Here is a 20,493-nt window from a genome sequence, read left to right as displayed (position 1 = left end):
CCGACACTGCCTGCTGCAGCAGTGCCGCAGAGGGCACGTCCTACAAAGTGGGCTACGACCAACCGGTGTCCCACCCTGCCTGCCCCACGGCATCGTCACAAGGAGAAAATGGAAAACAAAACGAAGACCAAAGACAATGTGAATACACAGATGTATATATTTTAAAGCTCCCTACACTACAGAAGTAGTCACTTGCTTAGGATACTTTCCACAGCCTATATCTCTGCAAGATTCTATTTAAAGATTCTGAGAAACTGGAAAACCTCCTCATTTCCCTCTCCTCCCACCCCCTAATGCTGAGGAGACAACTTGTAGATTCTCTAGCTTTGTGAACCAGCAAGGCTCAAGGGAAACAAAGCATGCTCTTGAGACTTTCCTCATTTATTTGCAAAACATACAGCGTCTAATAGGTTCCTAGGACCGTTAAGACACCCTGGAGATACCAGTCATGGGTCCTGTCCTCATGGGAGAAAGAGCTATTAATCAAGTGCATGAAGGAAATAAGCAGAAGCTGAAACAGAGCACAGTGCGAGGTTTCAGGTTCGCTGCTTTCAAGGGCAGGTCTCCGCGTCCTGGTGAGGGGAAGGCTATCTGAGGAGGGGACGGTGAAGCCCACACCCGATGGCCTGAGAAGGAGCTGACCGCGCTGGGGAGCAGCAGCCTAGGGACGCATTTTATGCTCAGAGGAAGGAAAAGATGTCTAGAGCTTGGGGAGAGTGGACAGCCGGGGCGGCCGGTACAGGGCTTCGTGACCCACGAGGAGCTGGGTTTTATCCTGAGGATGCAGGGAAGACCTGATGAGATTTAAACCAGAGGGCTGCACAGTATCGCTTAGGCTTTTGCAGTCTTATTGCAGCTGCCACTGAGCAGAGATGAGGACGGGAAGAAGGGCAGCCGCCTCAGGGGGCCCCGCGTGGTCTGAGTTGGCGGTGACGGAGAAACCACCCGGACCGCAGGATGGCCGGGAGCTGGGGAGCCCGAGCCCTGCCTGGCTCCGGGCAGGGAAGGCCCAGCGTGTCTAGCGGGACTTGATCGGACAGGAAGGGGCAGAGACACCGCGTGTGAGAGGTGGGAGGCGGGAGGTGGACGGGAGGAGAGGAAGAAGCAGGCTCGGAGGGAAAGGACTGCCACCAGGGCAGCCGCAGAGGGACCAGAGGCAGATGGCACTGCGCTGCGTTCCCGCCCCCAGGAGAGGCTGGAGGGCGGGAGGCGGGGCCCCGGGGGGGGGGGAGGGGCCCCGGGAGGGGGCGGGGCCCGGGGGAGGGCGGCAGGTCTCTCAGGGGAGGCGGGGCCCCAGGGGAGGGGGGCAGGTCTCTCAGGGGGAGGCCCCAGACTGTTCACAAGACACTGGGAAGGGTGCCATCCTCTTCTCTAACTAGATGGTGTTCCCTTCCATATTGAGTTCTCAAGTTCTCACTCACCCCGAGGTCCAAACATATTGTCCAAAAAAGCATTGACTTCATCATCAAAGGTCTTTAGATGCTCCTGAAAAGACAAAGAGAAAATGATTTAAGCAGAGCTTCTGGAATCTCTTAAAATGAACCACTGCCAACAACACATGGTTGACAGAATCTCCAAGGGTCCTGACCTCGGGGACTTTTGACTGCAGAGATTTACAGGAGGTGGACCAGGGATGCAGCCTCACCATCACCAGCCTGTAAGGACTAGGAAGGAAACAGTTTCTCTTTCCATTTCTTAGGAGGAGTCCTGGAGGACAGTTTGGAACCTTCAAACATTGAAGGGTGACTGACTGTCCCATCTCCCTTGAAGATGCTTAGATAGGTAGAAGCTTCTCCACTAACAACTCCTACCGTTGCAGTTCCCAGGCTGTGTGCAAACGACATGGAAGTCTACACCCGCAGGACACACACAATATCTGTGTGCAAGCCACAGGGACAGTCTACACCCGAAGGACAAACATAACATCTGTATGCAAGCCCAAGGAGAGTCTACACCTGCAGGACGCACGTAATGTCTGTGTGCAAGCCAGAGAGAGTCTACACCTGCAGGACGCACGTAATGTCTGTGTGCAAGCCACAGGGAGAGTCTACACCTTAGGACGCACGTAATGTCTATGTGCAAGCCAGAGAGAGTCTACACTGCAGGACGCATGTAATGTCTGTGTGCAAGCCAGAGAGAGAGTCTACATCTGTAGGACGCACGTAATGTCTGTGTGCAAGCCAGAGTCTACACTGCAGGACGCACGTAATGTCTGTGTGCAAGCCAGAGAGAGTCTACACCCGCAGGACGCACGTAATGTCTGTGTGCAAGCCAGAGAGAGAGTCTACACTGCAGGACACACGTAATGTCTGTGTGCAAGCCACAGGGAGAGTCTACACTGCAGGACGCACGTAATGTCTCTGTGCAAGCCAGAGAGTCTACACCCGCAGGACGCACGTAATGTCTGTGTGCAAGCCAGAGAGAGAGTCTACACTGCCGGACGCACGTAATGTCTGTGTGCAAGCCAGAGAGAGAGTCTACACCTGCAGGACGCACGTAATGTCTGTGTGCAAGCCAGAGAGAGTCTACACCCGCAGGACACACGTAATGTCTGTGTGCAAGCCAGAGAGAGTCTACACCCGCAGGACGCACGTAATGTCTGTGTGCAAGCCAGAGAGAGTCTACACCCGCAGGACGCACGTAATGTCTGTGTGCAAGCCAGAGAGAGTCTACACCCGCAGGACGCACGTAATGTCTGTGTGCAAGCCAGAGAGAGAGTCTACACTGCAGGACGCACGTAATGTCTGTGTGCAAGCCACAGGGAGAGTCTACACTGCAGGACGCACATAATGTCTGTGTGCAAGCCAGAGAGAGAGTCTACACCTGCAGGACGCACGTAATATCTGTGTGCAAGCCAGAGAGAGTCTACACCTGTAGGACGCACGTAATGTCTGTGTGCAAGCCAGAGAGAGTCTACACCTGTAGGATGTGTGAAATGGCCGTGGGCAAGCCACAGGGAGAGTCTACACCCGCAGGACACAACGAAGTATTAAAGAAAAATTCAGCTGAACTGTATCTCACAAAGCTAAACGTAAAACCACAAAGATAACTCATTGTTCAAGGAAGGAAATTAAGTACTATGGTTACTTTCCCCATTGTCTTTAGGTTTTGTTTTTCAAAACATTTTCAGTAAATTAGCATCCATTTACTATTACAGCTAGAGAAGTAAATGGCAACCCACTCCAGTACTCTTGCCTGGAAATTTCCATGGACAGAGAAGCCTGGTAGGCTACAGTCGGTGGGGTCGCAAAGAGTTGGACACGACTGAGCGACTTTACTTACTTACTTACTTACTTACTATTACAGTAGATAGTCTCACTGGGGTACCCCAAATTAATTACCGCCCCTTTAGTGGGTTCAGGGTGGGCCTGGAGAGTTTCTGCTAAGCATCTGATTGCTGATAAACTGGCTACTGGCTCCTCTTCACTCTGAGTGCCATCATACTGCTCAGAATACTTGCTCAGGTGTTCCCTTCCCCTGCTGCTAAGGTCTGGGCACCTCCTCCAGGAAAGGTAGGAAGAGATGAACACTGCACAGTGTTCCTAGGAAAGGGAACTCTGGCGAGGATTTCAGGCAAGTGGACTGCTCTCTGACAGCAAATGAGTTTCCTGAATGGTTGTCAGGAAGTTCACACAGAACGTTCTCCATAATCAACAGCTGGAGTGCAGTCAAACACATTTTATTCTCAAAGAAAATGTAAGTGCCAAAGAGAAGAATGGAGTTACTGGCTGGCATCAGAAAAGAAGATGTGCCTGTTGAGGTGATCAGCACTTACTGTCTGCATCTGTCCCCCATTCATGACATTGATTTGGAGGGAACTTCAAGGAAACGGAGGTCTCTGGGAACCTCAGGCAGCTTGGGGAGGAGGATGAGGATGAAAGACGAGCATTTATGAGCACCCACAACTTGCTGACCGGTGAATTAGGATGTTTATTATTTCACCGTATCTCTATGGAAAGTATATAGACCAAACTGGGCTTCCCTGGTGGCTCAGTGGGAGAGAGTCCGCCTACTAATGCAGGAGACGTGGGTTTGATCCCTGGTCCGGGAAGATCCCACATGCTGCGAGCAACTAAGCCCGTGAGCCACAGCTACTGAGCCCGTGCCCTGAGCCCCGAGCCCGGGCTCTGCAAAGAGAAGACGCCTCAATGAGAAGCCTGTGCGCCACAGCTACAGAGTAGCCCCCTCTTGCCCCAACGAGAGACAAGCCCGTGCAGCAATGAAGACCCAGCGCAGCCAAAAGTATATAAATAGATAAATTAGGAAAAAAAAACTATCTGAACTAAACCAACTTTGGAAGATTTTAAATAGTGCTTTTATCTTTGGTTTCCATGAGGGACATCCTGGGAGACCTCCAGGTTGGAGAAAGGTCTGTTACCCAACATCTCAAAGTGAAACGGTTTTATTTGTGCTGCTGTCCAAATAGGGCAGACCTGTCTGGAGGCCTCTCATTCCCAAGCGAAGAACATTAACCTCACTGATGTACCCACCCTCACGACAAACACCAGCGAAATCTTCCCCATTGCCACATCCACCCACAGTGTTTAAACTGTCCCCGTCTGTTTGCTAGCGTTCAAAATCCATCTTCCAACATCAGCAGACCTAACACAGTGCCAAAAGTCACAAGGCTTGTATTCTATTATCTTTCAGAAATTCAGTCACAGTGGAGGAAAACAGAAACAAAAGTTAAGAGAAGATAAGAACAGAAAACAGAATGAAAGATAAATATGAATGAATTCTTTCAGTCATTAACTTCCTGATTTATTAACCAATTTTCTGGACATTACCATGTGTCAGCACCATGTTAGATGCTGACACATGAAGTCAAATGAGGCAGGGCCCTTATCGTCACATAGGATAACAGACAAGTAATCGGTAATTAGGGGTCCGTTTCTTAAGTAGGATAGGAAGGGTTAACAGCAATGTGTTGTAAGAACCATGAGAAAGGAAATACTATTCAGCCATAAAAAAAAAAGTCCTTGAGTATATTGTTCATAATTACATGAATAAAAAAGGAAAGAAGGTTGTTCCCAAGGTGGGGGGAAAACATCCTGGGTTTTCTTGGTGGCAAAGAAGGTGGTAAAGAATCCACCTGCCAAGACAGGAGATACAGGTTTGATCTCTGGTCCGGGAAGATCCCACATGCTGCAAAGCAACTAATAAATCCATGGGCCCCAACTACTGAGCCTGTGCTCTGGAGCCCGGGAGCCACAACTACTGAAGCCCAGGCGCCCTAGAGCCCACCATCTGCAACGAGAGAGGCCACCGCGCGGAGAGGCCCACACATGGCAAGTAGAGAGTCGCCCCCGCTCGCCACGACTAGAGAAAAGCCTGCACAGCCAAATAAGTAGACAGGTTTTTAAAAAATAAACATACTTAAAAAAAAAAAAGAAAAATCCTGCCATTTGTGACAACATGCGTGGACCTTGAGGGCATGATGCTGGGTGAACAAATAAGTCAGACAGAGAAAACAACAAATACCACATGATCTCACTTATGTGTGGAATTTGAAAGAAAACCAAAAAACCAGACTGAGATACAGGTAACAGATCGGTGGTTGCCAGAGGTGGGGGCTGGGAGGTGGGAGAAATGGTGAAGGGGGTCAAAGGTACAAACTTTCAGTTATTAAAAAAAAATTAAGTCCCAGCGATGCAAAGCACAGCCTGGTGACTATAGTTAACAATACTGTATTGACACCGCCGTGTGTAAAAGAGATGGCTCGTGGGAAGCCGCGTTACAGCACAGGACGCCCAGCTCAGGGCTCTGTGATGACCTAGATGAGCGGCTGGGGGAGCGGGAGGCAGGGGAGATGTGTGTACTTATGGCTGGTGGCTGGACTCCCCTGGTGGCTCAGACGGTAAAGAATCCCCCTGCAATGCAGGAGACACGGGTTCGAGCCCTGGGTCGGGAAGATCCCTGGAGAAGGAAATGGCAAAACCCACTCCAGTAGCCTTGCTGGAGAATCCCATGGACGGAGGAGCCTGGTGGGCTACAGTCCATTGGGTCGCAGAGAGTCAGCCATGCCTGAGCCACTGTGGCTGATTCACACTGTTGTAAAACACAAAAACGCAACGCTGTGAAGCAATTACACTCCAATTTAAAAAATAATGACAATACTGCAGTGAATGTTTGCAAGTTGCTAAGAGAGTTGATCTTAAAAATTATCATCACAAGAAAAAAATGGCAACTGTTCATGTTAACTAGACCTCCTGGGTGTTCATTTTGCAATATATACGAATACCAAATCATTATACTGTCCACCTGAAACAAAAGAAAAAACACAAGATTCCATTTAAATATCTTAGAGAGACAGCCTTCCAGGAAGAGCTGCTGCTTTGCTGTGATTTGAAGGATTCCAGGACATCGTCTAGACGAAGAGGAAGGAGCAGCAAGCACTCGGAGACACGACTCACCTGGGAGATGCTCGTGGCCAGGGCCCTTGGCGACCTTTCTGACAGACGGAAGGAAAGCCAGCCCGGGAAGGTCAGAAACCGGGAAACAATTACCTCTTTGGTTCTGGGTTCTTTAAAACAGTTATTGAGGATGCAGTCTAAACAGACAAGGATGAGATGGCATCAAAACACAAATCCGAGTTCCCACCAGGTCAGGAAAAGGTAAGCCGAAGTACAGAGTTGGGGCAGCGTCAGTCACCCAGGACGAACTCTGAGCAAAGGATGAGAGCAGAGCCTGGGTACCGAGTTCGCAGCTGCACTCCAGGTCCTATGCATGGAAACGCAGGCAGATGAATGGATAAATACACTGTGATATAGCCTACAATGAAATACTACTCTGCAACATTAAGGAATGAACTATTGATGCAAACACACGTGGATGAATCTCAAAATTATGATGTTGCATTAAAGAAGCTAGACAAAAAAAAAAAAAAAAATACACAGCTTCCATTTACACGAAATTCCAGAAAACAAAAAAATTATCTGTATGACACAAAATCAGTGGTTGCCCAGGGTGGCAGGAGAGAGGAGCAGAATAGCCTTCAAAAATGAGAGGGAAACAGGAACATTTTCATATATATGTGTGAGAGAATTTGTAGCAGCAGAACTATACGCCAAGGTGTGCTAAGGGTGTTGTTCTTTAGGAAAAACAAATCTAGTGGGAAATGATTCCATATGGAAGTTAACATCTATAGAAAAGAATAAAGAGCATCCGAAATGTGTCTACCTGATCACAGAGCCTCAACCAGAGCCAGCTGACCTCCGCCCACCTGACCCTGTCCACAGCCATGCCAGCATTCCCTCCCATGCCCCCACCCCCGGAGCAGTGCTGGGGGTCACCCAGATGACGTCCTGCGCCCACCCTTGTCCTATTGCCAGGAGGGACACCACCTGGAGGTGGGGACCCTTCAGAAGACCACCCATCGATATTACATCATCCTTCATTTTCACTCTACCTCAAGTACTGTATCACTCTTTAAGATGTTATAAAAGGAAGTTTGGGGACATCATCATAGATTTTTTTTTTAAAGCTTTCACTGAACACAACTAAAAATTTTCCATGCTCTAATGATCATGCTCTTGAAGTGTGCTTTGATTATAATAAAGGCTTCCCAGGTGGCGGTAGTGGTAAAGGACCTGCCTGTCAATGCAGGAGATGTAAGAGACGCACGTTTGATCCCCGGGTTGGGAAGATCCCCTGCAGGAGGGCATGGCAACCCACGGGCAAACCCCAGTATTCCTCCCTGGAGAATCTCCATGGACAGAGGAGCTGGGGAGGTATGGGGTTGCAAAGAGTCAGACACGACAGAGGTGACTGAGCAAAACACCAAGTGTTTCACTGCATATTCTACTCTATGAAACTCAAACTCGCTGTATACTGTGGGCTTGTAACTGTATACTGGTTATGTGACCATACATCTCACAGGCAGTTTAATAATTACCTGTCTCCACAAACCCATTAGACAGCATCTGCACCATGGAAACAGAAATAAAATCACTTTTCCTTATATTTGTTGTATCTGAATACAATATTCTGAAAGCGGCCTACTGAGGGAAGAATGCAGAGAAACTGGTGGTCCCTTTTGATCAGGATACTGTATTTCTAGGAAAGTATCAGAAGACCGCATTCACACTCAACTCCAGTTAGTCGCTGTCAACAGACATTTCCAGGTATGGCTCATGTTGTGTGTGTGCATGCTCAGTCGTGTCCAGTTCTTTGCAACTCCATGGACTGTAGCCCGCCAGGCTCCTCTGTCCATGGGATTTTAAAGGCAAGAGTACTAGAGCAGGTTGCCATTATGTTTCATGTTGCTGCTGCTAAGCCACTTCAGTCGTGTCTGACTCTGTGCGACCCCACAGACGGCAGCCCACCAGGTTCCGCCATCCCTGGGATTCTCCAGGCAAGAATGCTGGAGTGGGTTGCCATTTCCTTCTCCAATGTCTGAAAGTGAAAAGTGAAAGTGAAGTTGCTCAGTCGTGTCAGACTCTCAGCGACCCCATGGACTGCAGCCTACCAGGCTCCTCCATCCATGGGATTTTCCAGGCAAGAGTCCTGGAGTGGGGTGCCATTGCCTTCTCCATATGTTTCATGTTAACTGTTATCAAATTCAAGCTTTACCCATTCTATATTTACGCAACTGATGTTTTTTTAACTTGAATGGAATTTAGACATTTATCCCTTTTGAATTTATCTTCATTTTCAGCCCCACCTTGTACTCTGAAGATTATCCAAACTCCAAATATTTATTTTCCCTTTGGGCTTAGTCACTTTTAAAATGCTAGCACCTTTATTCAAATTACTAATTGAAACAAGTGGCATAGTCTGCGTGTTAAGGACTGAATGCTTGTTTCTCTCATATTTGTATGTTGAAGCCTCTTCCCCAGTGACAGGGCCTTTGGGAGATAACTAGATTTTGATGACCTGATGAGGGTGGGTCTTCATGATTGGATTAGTGCCCTAATTATATTAGGTTCCCCTGCCAGTCATTTTGCAAGTTATGGCCTTCTCTCCAAGAATAAGGAAAGAAAACTGAACCAACATTATTTCTTTTATAATATTCTGGTCTCATTAAAAGATACTGTTAAATAACTTGCCTTAATTTCAAGTGTATAAAATGAAATCTGCTATAGAGAAAAAGAGTCAATCTCACAGTTAGAAAATACAGCCATTCAGGGATTCAATACTGGGTGTGTGAGGAGCCAGGAAAGATGCTAAGGCTTCGATGCAAGATATTTGCAATGATTACTACAACTCCTGTTTCCCCAGGAAGTTATGAGTGAACACCAAGCTCCTTGGAGACTTAGCCCAAGGCCAGATAGCTGTATTCAGGACACCTTGGAACGGTCCCAGCTTCTGTGTTTGGGGACATGGGGAAGAATGGGGCTCTTTCACAATTAACAGCAGTGATGAAAGGAGATTCTGTTTGTATGTGCTCTGGTTATCAAGTGCTGACCAGAGGGGAGGCAGGTTGGCTGCTCTGCAAGTACAAGTGCTATCCTTCCGAAAGTGAGAACAAAGCAAGGCTTTAACAGTTTCTTGTAAAAGACATGAGCCAGACTTTATTTCTAATTTTTAAGTGATAATCACACCTTTGTCTTCTACCTATTTATACATCTATATTCTATTTCTATATGGTCTAAAAATATCTACAAGGACTTCCCTGGCAATCCAGTGGTTAGGACTTTGCCTTCCAATACAGGATCCCTGGTGGGGGGGCTAAGCTCCCACATGCCTCAGGCCCAAAAAAATCAAAACTTAAAACAGAAGCAACATTGTAGCAAATTTAATAAAGACTTTAAAAATGGTCCACATTAAAAAAAAAAAAAAACCCTTAAAAACAATACCCACAGCATTTCAGTAAATCCATGGTAACATCAAAGGATGTGTGCTGCTAATCCTAAGAGACAGTCTATGAGTCACATGGATAGACTATATTATATTCTCCTTTTTTCAAGCTATAAAAACCAACCAATAGTGGGAGTGACTGAGCAATCCAGAATCCCTCCCTGCAGAATGAAATCCTCATCACATCCTCTTTGTTTCAAGTATTAGTGACAGTGACAGTTGCTTCAAACTGCACTATGTAAAGCCTTTTCTAAAAGGTAAAGGAAAAATCATACCTTTTCCTTAACATTTTAATCCAGATGTCAAATCAAACTGAGCACCATTAGCAGGCTGTAAGAGGAAAAGAAGTCATACAAAGGCAAAATGCAGTCTGAGCTGTATGTGAAGAGAAAAAAAAGGCTTTTTTTGATGGTCACCTGATATTTATGATGGCATCAGAATTTCACACACTGATTTCAGGTACCTTATGTTATTCTGCGCACCTTCTGGGATGTCACCCTAATTAATCAATCAACATTCAATCATCAGGCCAACAGTGTCTCCCAAAACACTGGGCTGAGGATAAAAACAAGACAACTCTATGGGGGGTGTGGAGAGAAGAGAGCAGTGAGAAGTACTGTCTATTTGACAGATGAGATAAGGCAGAAGATAAAATGATTACAACTATACATCATGTATGGCTAAGCTAATTGTCTCTGCCAAGATACTATGTCAAAATAAAGAAAATTACATAAATGCAAGTCTCTGACCCCCATATTTCTTAAAACAGCATTGCATCACAAATCTCTCCTAGTTCTTCCCGAGTTATTGTTTTGAATCCTGTTAGATGAGCACTTTTATGAAATATTACCATCCTTAATCTTTTCTATTTTAGTCTCATGGCATGGGGTATCTTAGTTCCCAGACCACCTCAGTCCCCTGCAGTGGAAATGTCTTAACCACTGGGCCACCAGCGAAGGCTCACTATCCTTAATCTTATTGACAAGTCATTTCTATTCAGTGGAGAATAGAAGGCATTTTGCAGTGTGTTTTCTCAATTTTCTTTAAAGTGCTGAACAATATGTGCTTCAAGCCCTCCTCTGCGGTCCCCACCCTCTATCTCTGCTTCCAACTAAGGCAGCCGTCTCCTTCTTTGCCTATATAAGAATTTTGAAGCTACTACTGGAGATTAACATAAAGCATAGTGATTTACTTTATTAGATAACTAAATAAAAATATTTTTAGCTTCATATATGGTGCCAGTGTCTGAAGTATGTTGGCCCAATGGGTAATTTGGAAATGAACAGGGCAGAGAGGACTGAACAGTGAAACTGAATCTATAGCCTTTCAGATGAACACTGAGTAGTTTCTTTGGCAAGTTGGGTTACTTCACTCATTTTCATTCAGTAATTTTTTAGTTTAACTTCATGCAAGCAAGGTCTTTTGAATGCTTATCTGCCAAGTAACTTTTAATAGAGTAGAAGAAATATTTTAAAGTGAATACATGCCTGAAGAAGTGAAAGTTGCTCAGTCGTGTCTGACTCTTTGTGACCCCGTGGACTGTACAGTCCATGGAATCCTCCAGAATACTGGAGTGGGTAACCGCTCCCTTCTCCGGGGGATCTTCCCAACCCAGCTAAAGCAGCTATAAAAGGCACACAGTGATTTCCCTCCCAGTCCTCAAAAGAGAAAAGATAAACTCAGTAATGCTAAGGGGTACCACCTCTGGGCAGTGGAAGTGGGGGTGAGCAGCATCCCAGAGTTCTATTTAGGAAGGTACTGGGTGCAGCCGGCTTTCAGGAAGGTTCTGTGAGTGCGCGCACGTCACTAGTGACCTCACTTGATTCCAGTTGTTTCTGGTTATTTCTCAGTTGTGGTCCAGCTTAGTCTGTAGAGACTGAGAGACAGAAAAAGCCCCCTGGTCTGATTGTGTGAAAATGGGTGTTGGCTTTAGATAAATGTGCCAAGTCAAAGGAGGAGATGTTAGGGGGGCTTTTTGTCTTTTTTTTTTTTTTTTTTTAAAGAAAGTCTGATCAACTAATTTGCGTGGCTTTTAAACAGCCCCAGGGCTGAAAATGGAAAGACCACTGCAGCCAGCAGCAGGCGAAAAGGTCAGAAGACGCCGGCTGGGCTGCGAGCTTCAGCTGCACGGCACGTGGTGGGAAATCCTTAGCAATCCTTCTCAGCTGTAACACGAGGGACCAGCCAACTCTTCCACTTTAATCCTGGACTCGGGTTAGGTGTTATATTACAGATCTCTGGGACAGCCACCAAGCAGCTAATTCTTAAATAGCAAGTCTCCTTGGCTTCTTCACCAGACAAGCTAGAAATTGTGGGGAAATGGAAGCAGTTTATTTTCTCCATGTCCAGTGTCTCACTAAAATAGAGCTCTTAAGTCCACCAGGACACACAGCATGAGGTAGCTGCTGCTAACAATCAAAGGGAAAACCTTATAACACACACATGCTTTCCCGGGTTCTCTCTTCCCTCTGGGTGAGGAGGAGTTCGATTTTCACCTAACTGTTTATAAGCCTAAATGTCAGTCACTCAGTCGTGCCCGACTCTCTGTGACCCAATGGACTGCGGCCCACCAGGTTCCTCCGTCTATGGGATTTTCCAGGCAAGGATACTGGAGTGGGCTGCCATTTCCTTCTCCAGAGGATCTTCCCAACCCAGGGATCGAACCTGGGTCTCCTGCATTGCAGACAGACGCTTTACCATCTGAGCCACTATGTTACACACATATTAATTAAAGCTCCCAGGAGGAGCTTTCCTAGTTCAGTGGAATCTCCTAAAGGAGATGCCCACACATTGATGACTGCTTCCCTATAAAGTCAGCAATCATTTTAATGTGGCAGAAAGCACTGGAACACGAGTTAAGGGACCCAGCTCTTGTCCGGACACTGGCACCAGCAAGTACCATGGCTGTGAACCTCACTTACATAATTTAGGGGAAAAAAGCAAGGCATCTAACTCAACTGTGCAGCCAAAGTCAGAAATGCTTGATTTTCACAGTAATTCTGATAGAAACTTACCCAGCCTACTGGAAAACCTCTAGAGACACACTTCTCACTGCTTGGCAAGGTAGCACGGTCTATTTTTAGAATGTTTCTCATTTTTAGGAAACTATTCCTTATTTTGGGTTAAAAATCTTTCTCCATCCAACAGTTACCCACCAGTCCTAGTTCTCTCCTCTAAACTCACACACGACCAGGCCCGTTTTCCTCTCACCCGAGAGCCCTGAGCATACTTGAGATTTCACACCAAGCCGTCACTTCTTCCAAAAGCCTCAGTAAACTCCCCTTCCCCTATTCTCCCTCCTGACTTAGTTTTCTGACCTTCCCTGCTCCCCTTCTTTCCTCCTCCCACAAGCATTAATTCATAAACTATTAAGACACCCGCCCACACATGTGACAGGCATTCTCGACCCTCGCTTTCTCAGCCTTCTCTTCTGGATTTATTCCAGTTAGTCTGTCAATATCTTTGTAAAATACAGGGCCTTCAGAAGTGAACATTTTCAGAATGTGGTAGAACTATTACCTCTTACTGTGAATATGAGTAACCAATTTCCATTGATATAACCAATTCTTTTTGCCTGTGCCTAAAATCTTCTCCCAATATCATCCCTCCAAATGGGCCAAATTTGGACTTTTATTGGAGAGAATCTACCGACATAAATTTCGCTTCTTTTCCATCAGCCAAATAATGACTATAGAGCTTCTTTATGCTTAGTCTCTTTGGGGCTTTGGTTTTGCTTTAGATTTGGATGTAGCACTTTAGCTCTGTAATAGAATGAAAGAGCTTCTTGCCCTAGAATGCTACGCACCTCCCTTGTGGTGGCGACTCTGATCAGCTCCTGCTTGATTTAACTTTACATTTATCTGACTCTTCAGTTTGGCCACTTTTTATAGATTTTACTCTTGGCAAGAAGCTGGTGGAAACAAACGCTGATCTGTGCTGGAATGGCTTTAGCCCAGAGTAACTATTTCCATCAGCAGAGAGCTGCCTACAAGTTGTAAAAATGGGTGTAGGTTCTCTTTTCAACTTTTCTTTTTACTTATTGACTGGTTCATAGAGAAAGCATTACATTCTCCTTCATTAGTTACCTACAGCTGTCAGGAAGCAAGCTTTTTAAAAAAAAATATTTGAATTTTAAAACAATCAAGGAATTCCTAATTTCAGAATTACCTCCAATGTCATTGATTTCTTCATTATAGAAACTAGATGATAATCGTCTTCCCAGGTGGCGCTAGTGGTAAAGAATCTGCCTGCCAACATAAGAGACACGGGTTTGGTCCCTAGGTCAGGAAGATCCCCTGGAGGAGGATACAGCAACCCACTCCAGTATTCTTGCCTGGGAAATCCCATGAACAGAGGAGCCTGGGGGGCTACGAGAGTCAGACATGACTGAGCACACAGCATACACACAGATAACAATAACTGCAATAATAAATGAAAATGGGATGTATTTATCAGGGATCCGCTGTTGTATTTACTGGGCCTATTAGATACTATTATCTCACTTAATTCTTTCAGCTACTCTATAGGTCTTTTCACCTCTTTCAACAGAGCAGGAAAGTGAAGCTTTGAGAAGTAAAGCAACTTGTCTAACTTCCATGAGCTAATAAATGATAAGCCTCTACCCTCCGCTTAGAGGAATGTCATGCCTTCTTGCCACCCACTCTGCTGGTGATTATGTTTAGCCAATCCTGGGTCTGGTGTGTGCGGGGGTTATGCTAAAGGAGACAGCAGGGCGTTCAGGGTGGTTCCTTTGGAAAGAATGGGAGTTTTATAAGGGTTCAGTCTTGGTTCTGACACTAAGTAGCTGTATAACCTTGGGCAAAATGATTATCTGGGAGTAACATCTTTACTGTCTATAAAATAAGTACCCTAACTTACGTGAAGCTTAGAGAATGTCATATCTGTGAAAGCACCTACGATGGGCCTGCGCAAGAAGCAGACGCTTGACAGGTGTTCATTCATTCCCTGCATTTCCAGGCCCCCACTGAGCAGCACGTTGTCATGTCTGTGTCTCTTCTTCCGTCATCACCCTTGGATCATCTACAGGGAGTGACGTCATAGGAGAAATGTCCCTTCTTGAATTTAGGTTTATCTCAACAGTGATGTCTTTTTTTTTTTTTTAATTTTTTTAGATGGTATCTTTTTCAAAAAATTAGAAGAGGAAGTGCAGTAGCGTAAAAAGGAGAGTAATAAAATTCCAGTTTGAGTTATAACACGGGAAAAGGACCCAAGGGATCTTCAACGTGAACATTCACAGGGACAGCGCTGCCTAAGTTAGCAGTCAGGGACAGTGGACAGCTGCTGTGTGCAGGCGTTCAGAGCCCGCACCCACGGCCTCCTGCGAGGACACACGCGTCTCTCCCCAGCCTGCCTCGGTTTCCCTGTCTGCTAAAAGGAGGTGTTGGTACCAACTCCCAGGCCTGCCCCGAGGATGGGTCAATACAGGAAAGGTTCCCCTAAGAGTTCCTGGAGCTCTGGCTTACTAAGTGTGATCAGCTGCTATTGTTGGTGTTTGGCTATTGTCTATGGCGCTTGGGAAGACACCCTTCTTCCTCTGATGAATGTTGAGAACGACAAACATGCCCGTCTACAGCCTATCCTTTAGTTCTCTAAAACTGCATGGTGACCGAGTCTGATCCTGTAAGGTCTTTCTTTCAGAGTTGGTTCCGCCAGCCAGAAAGGATGGCCTAGGGTCTCAGAAAACAGAAGACCATGCTGTCTTGCAGCTCATCTGTCCTACCTGTGCTATTCATATCAGATCTCTAATGCAGATCCCACATCCATTTTCAACTTAGGAAAAAAACGTAAAGGCACAAAAAGGTAAAAAGAGCAAAATAAGTATCACATGTTAATTTGTAATCACATGTAATTTGTTTCAAATCTTTTAAAGTTAATATTTACCGAATACACCTGGCAGGTGCTGGGAACAAGAAATAAAACATAATTGATAAAGTCGTTCTTCCCTTTGTATGCCCCCTGACCCTGTGTCCCTTGTTCCGTCCTCAGATATAACCACTGCAATAGTCTTGATAAGGCCTTCTTGTCCATTTTATATATATATATATATATATATACAGATATTCAAACAAAAATAGCATTGCTTTTGTACATCTTAAGGGTGCATATAAATTATACTTGATTTTTGCAGCTTGATCTATTCCAGTTCACTCACTGTAATTGCTGTATGTATCTTATCATATGAATATTCTATAATGTTATGCATTATAGGTTTTTTAGGCTTTATAGGTTATTTCCAGTTTGGGGGCTATTACAAATGATGATGCTTTATACAAGTCTCCTTGTGTTCATAAGTGAGAATTTCTCTGGGAATTGCTATGTTGTTTATTAAAGTTTCTAATTTTGGTAAAATCTACCATAGTGCTCTAAGAAAAGTTATAGGATTTGCTACTGTCAGCATTTTTAAGTTTTCATCAAGTTCATGGGCGTTGCATGGCTTTAATTTGCATTTCCTTATTACTGCTGTGGCTGTGCATGTCTTTCAATGTTTATTGACTTGTGGTTTCCTCTGCAGTGAGCTGCCATTAATAATGGCTACCTCATCTACGTTTCTAACAGGTTGCTCTTCTGTTGTTTGCATTTATGTGTGCACGCTCAGTCATGTCCGATTATTCGCAATCCCATGGACTGTAGCTCACCACGATCCTCTGTCCATGAGATTTTGTAGGCAAGAATACTGGAGTGGGTTGCCATTTCCTCCTCTAGGGGATCTTCCCAACCCAGGGATTGAATCCGTATCTCCTGTGTCTTCTGCATTGGTAGGCGGATTCTTTACTACTGAGCCACCTGGGAAGCCTTTCATCTACTGATTATATAAAAGTCATCTATATAACCATTTATACTCTTACACAGATGGCAAATACCTTCTCCTGGTCTGTTGCTTGTTTTTTAAATCTCTGCCTAATAGTGTCTTCTGCCATGTCAAAATTTAACCTTTTGATGTGATCAAACCTGTCACTTTTTATGGTTTGTAAGTTTTCAGTCTTGCTGAAATTACCATGGGTAGCAGGAAAGTCAATTACTATAATGAAACAAGTGATGGTGGAAGAATGAGACGCAGGTATAGAGTGGGCTTGAATCCTCAAACCACCATGTACTCGTCATAGGACTCTGAATAAAACAACCCGAGTCTGTTTCCTCTTGCTGGACACATCTGTCCATTTATCCAGCAAGTATTCTTTGGGTGTCTGTTGCACACTGGCACCATCCTAGTGTGGAAATTGCAGTGGTAAGCAAGATGTATAAAGTTCGTGCCCTTACAGACCTTATACTGCAGTGGGGAAGGCAGATCATGAGCGAAGCAATTAACCTACAACCGAGATGCTGTGAACATGTTCTGTGAATTGAAAAGCATACAAACATGTGGTGGTATGATTATCACTATGAAGGACACTGTGGAAAGTTCTTTGAAGGTTGCTCACACACTGAAGGTATAATTATCCTTTTAAAAAAAAAAAGAGAGAGAGAGAATGAATCATACAAGACAAAGTAATTCTACTAGGTAGGAAAGGGTTTTATGTTCGAGGGCATCATGGACTTTGACCGGCAACCCGGAGACTTCCCTCCTTGTGGATCAAAGTCCTCCTCCAGCTTTGCCTGGACCAGTCCTCTAAGCAACAACTTCATGCCAGGCAGATGGGTCTATCTCCTGCCCACAACACATCCAATGAGTCTTCGACTTTTCCCATCTGATCTTAGCCTCTTCTAACACTGTCCTCTCCTAGATCACGAAAAGTAATAAGCCCCATATTGTCCACCTATTTTGTTTGGTTTTACACATACACTAAAATTTCTAATCAATTTCCACTACTAAACTGATAGGGAAAAAATAGGGAAAGCAGCAGTAAATATATAAAATCATGTATATCATATACATGATATATTCTTTCCTTATGATTTGCAATACAACATACAAATCCGAGAATCAGCTATATTTAGGGTTTAAGTATGTGAAGTAATGACAATCTGGTGGCAAAGGCAGAGTGTGGAAGATTTGTTTTCTTGTACATTTGTAAGGGTTAAGGCATTAGATTAAGCACAATTAAGAGGCTCAAGACAGGCAATTTGATGTGGGCAGTTGGGCAAATTGCTGAAGTTTAATCTGATTATGTCACCCTCTTAGAAGGTTCTAAAGTGGTACTTCAAATCCATTAAACAATTTTCAAAATGCATCCAGTTATGTGACTGCATCTGCAGGTGAGAATCATTCAGTGAGAAAAACTGCTCTGAAATGAGAACACAGTTTAGCTTTGCATTTTTCACTATTTAACAGAACTCACGCAGCCTAAAGAAAAGGACAGAGAATAAAGTCTTTATCACTTTTTCATTCTCTTCAGAAAAAGTCCTGAATGTTAAAACTAAAATCTCAGGAATATGAAAAACTTTTTAATGTAAATATATCAATCAAGTTAGATTTTAAAAAGATCTCTATCCCAGGCACAGAGAAAACATAGGTTTGTAAATATGAATATGATGAAGGTTCTGTGGCAACAGCCACCAGTTTTGAGTACTTAATCTCGGCTAGCTTATATATTATGAGGGGCCTTATATATTATCTTACTTGATCTAATAGTCACCTTATGTTACTATATATATTTTATAGATGAGACAAATGGAGTAGAGAATTGAACCTAGGAGTGTGTGGTGAAAGAGTTGTTTTCAAAAGTTGACAACATGAAAATAAGAAAACTAACACACTGAACTAGCCCCCTTATAACCTCCTTATCCAGGCTCTTCCAGCCCCAGCTGTTATGGAAACCAGCTTGATCTTCCTAAGCAATGCTTTCATCATTTGACTCTCCATTCCAAAACCTGGTTTACAAAATCTAGAAGACACTTCCCAGCCTCAGATTCAAGACTCTTCAAAATCTGGCTCCATTCATCCCGTAATCCCCTTGGTCTCTAACCTTCCAACTCAACTCTTTTTTTGAGCACCTTTTCTGTGCTAGGCTCGGCAAAGATGTGTCCTTGTCCACAAGCTGCTCGTAGCATACAGCTTTTACTCAAATGTACTTGTTACTGCTTTCTGCTTCCTTACCAAGTTATACCCCTAGTTGGAATGTTCAATTCTACCTTCCTCCTTTTTCCTACCTACTAAAATCCAACCTACTCAAGATCCGGCGTTGACCCCAACTCCTTTATCGTCATACACTAATCAGCTTTGCTAGAAAGTGTCCCTCGTTCCTGAGAACTCCATCTAGAACACTAGCTTCCACATTCGTGTACAAGGGATTCCGAGAGAACAGATTCCACAGCCCAGCATTCAGATTCTGAGTCCGCACGTGTGGCTTCACCAAGTCTGGGGATGTACATTTAAAATTCCTGCTCCGATGATGGGTTTGATGTTTTTCCTTCTCAATGAATTGCCTCCTCTTCTGAGTACTCTGGTGTCACAGACTCAATCTTGACCTCAGCTTTATCAACCCTGATGATTTCTGGCTCTTCAGTTACCAGCCACCTCCTGGTCCTGACCACATTCTTGGCCTGATATTGATGCAAACGTGTCTTGCATTGCAGGGTTTAGATTTTTTTTAAAATAACACAACTAATCACCTTATCATGTAAGTCTTATTGGATAAAATGTTACACAGACATAAAGCACATTTACTGGCCTGAGTGACTAGACATCTCAGCTGCTGACTTGTTCATATGCTCCTCTGGAGGACACGAGTCTCCTGCTGCACGACTGACTCCCTGAAGCAGGAACTGTCTTTCCGATGGAAACTGAGAGTGCGCACTAACTGTCACACTGCCTGTTACTGACCATGTGCCAGATGAAGGAAGCGGCGGGCACACCTGCCCACAGGTTAACCGAGGCAGGTACTGCCACGTCTCCTTGGTGTCCATTTTAAAGAACACGGTACTCAACGTAGAGAACATTTCTCTTTCCATCAAAAGAAAAATTAATGCAATTCCAAAAATTAATGCAATTCTATCAATTCTGAAGTGTGCACCAAGGACTTACGACTGTGAGACACCTGTTCTATCTTACACAAAGCAGGCACCACTAAGATCAGTGTTCTTTTCAGAAATCTGTTAAAACAGGGACAAATCCACTTACTTTTTTAAACTGTAAAGAGAAAAAAGATTTATGGTACAGTCATGATGTCCCTGGAGGCTCAGATGGTAAAGCGTCTGCCTACAATGCGGGAGACCGGGTTCGATCCCTGGGTGGGGAAGATCCTCTGGAGAAGGAAATGACAACCCACTCCAGTACTCTTGCATGGAAAAATCCCATGGATGGAGAAGCCTGGTAGGCTACAGTCCAAGGGGTCGCAAAGAGTCGGAGACGATGGAGCGACTTCACACACACACAAAGCTAATTTACAAAAAACCCAAAAAACCACAGAAACATTTTAGTAGGAGAGGCAGGATCTTTAAGGGGTCAAGGTAATCACCACACCGCTGTTGAATGAACAGGGTAGTGAAGGCAGCATGCTTTGAGTCTGAAACAGATTTTAGGCAGTAAATCTCAAGATGACTTGTGACACATGCCATTTCTTTTTAGCAATTGGAATAGATAAGAGGCCAAAGGACAGGAATGCTTTCCTTGAATATACAAAGAACTAACAACTCTCCATCCCATGGAGAAAAGGGATGTGAAATAGCCTCCAGGTACAATTCTGACAGCAGAGTGCTTTGCCGACAACCCAAGACACCCACTCTTGGGCATAACTT

General features: G+C 44.6%; 1 protein-coding gene across 1 annotated transcript in view; it reads right to left on the bottom strand.

Annotated features, from left to right (window-relative positions):
* Window positions 1-20,493, bottom strand: part of ELOVL2 (ELOVL fatty acid elongase 2) — a 45,909-nt gene that overhangs the window by 18,687 nt on the left and 6,729 nt on the right. Inside the window, exon 2 of the mRNA XM_065913129.1 lies at window positions 1,422-1,485. Coding sequence (XP_065769201.1) covers window positions 1,422-1,485 — 64 coding nt within the window. The remainder of the gene's footprint in view (window positions 1-1,421; window positions 1,486-20,493) is intronic.

Source organism: Muntiacus reevesi, chromosome 20, assembly GCF_963930625.1.
Source record: "Muntiacus reevesi chromosome 20, mMunRee1.1, whole genome shotgun sequence".
Taxonomy (NCBI): Eukaryota; Metazoa; Chordata; class Mammalia; order Artiodactyla; family Cervidae; genus Muntiacus; species Muntiacus reevesi.
This window is presented reverse-complemented; position numbering and strand designations above follow the sequence as displayed.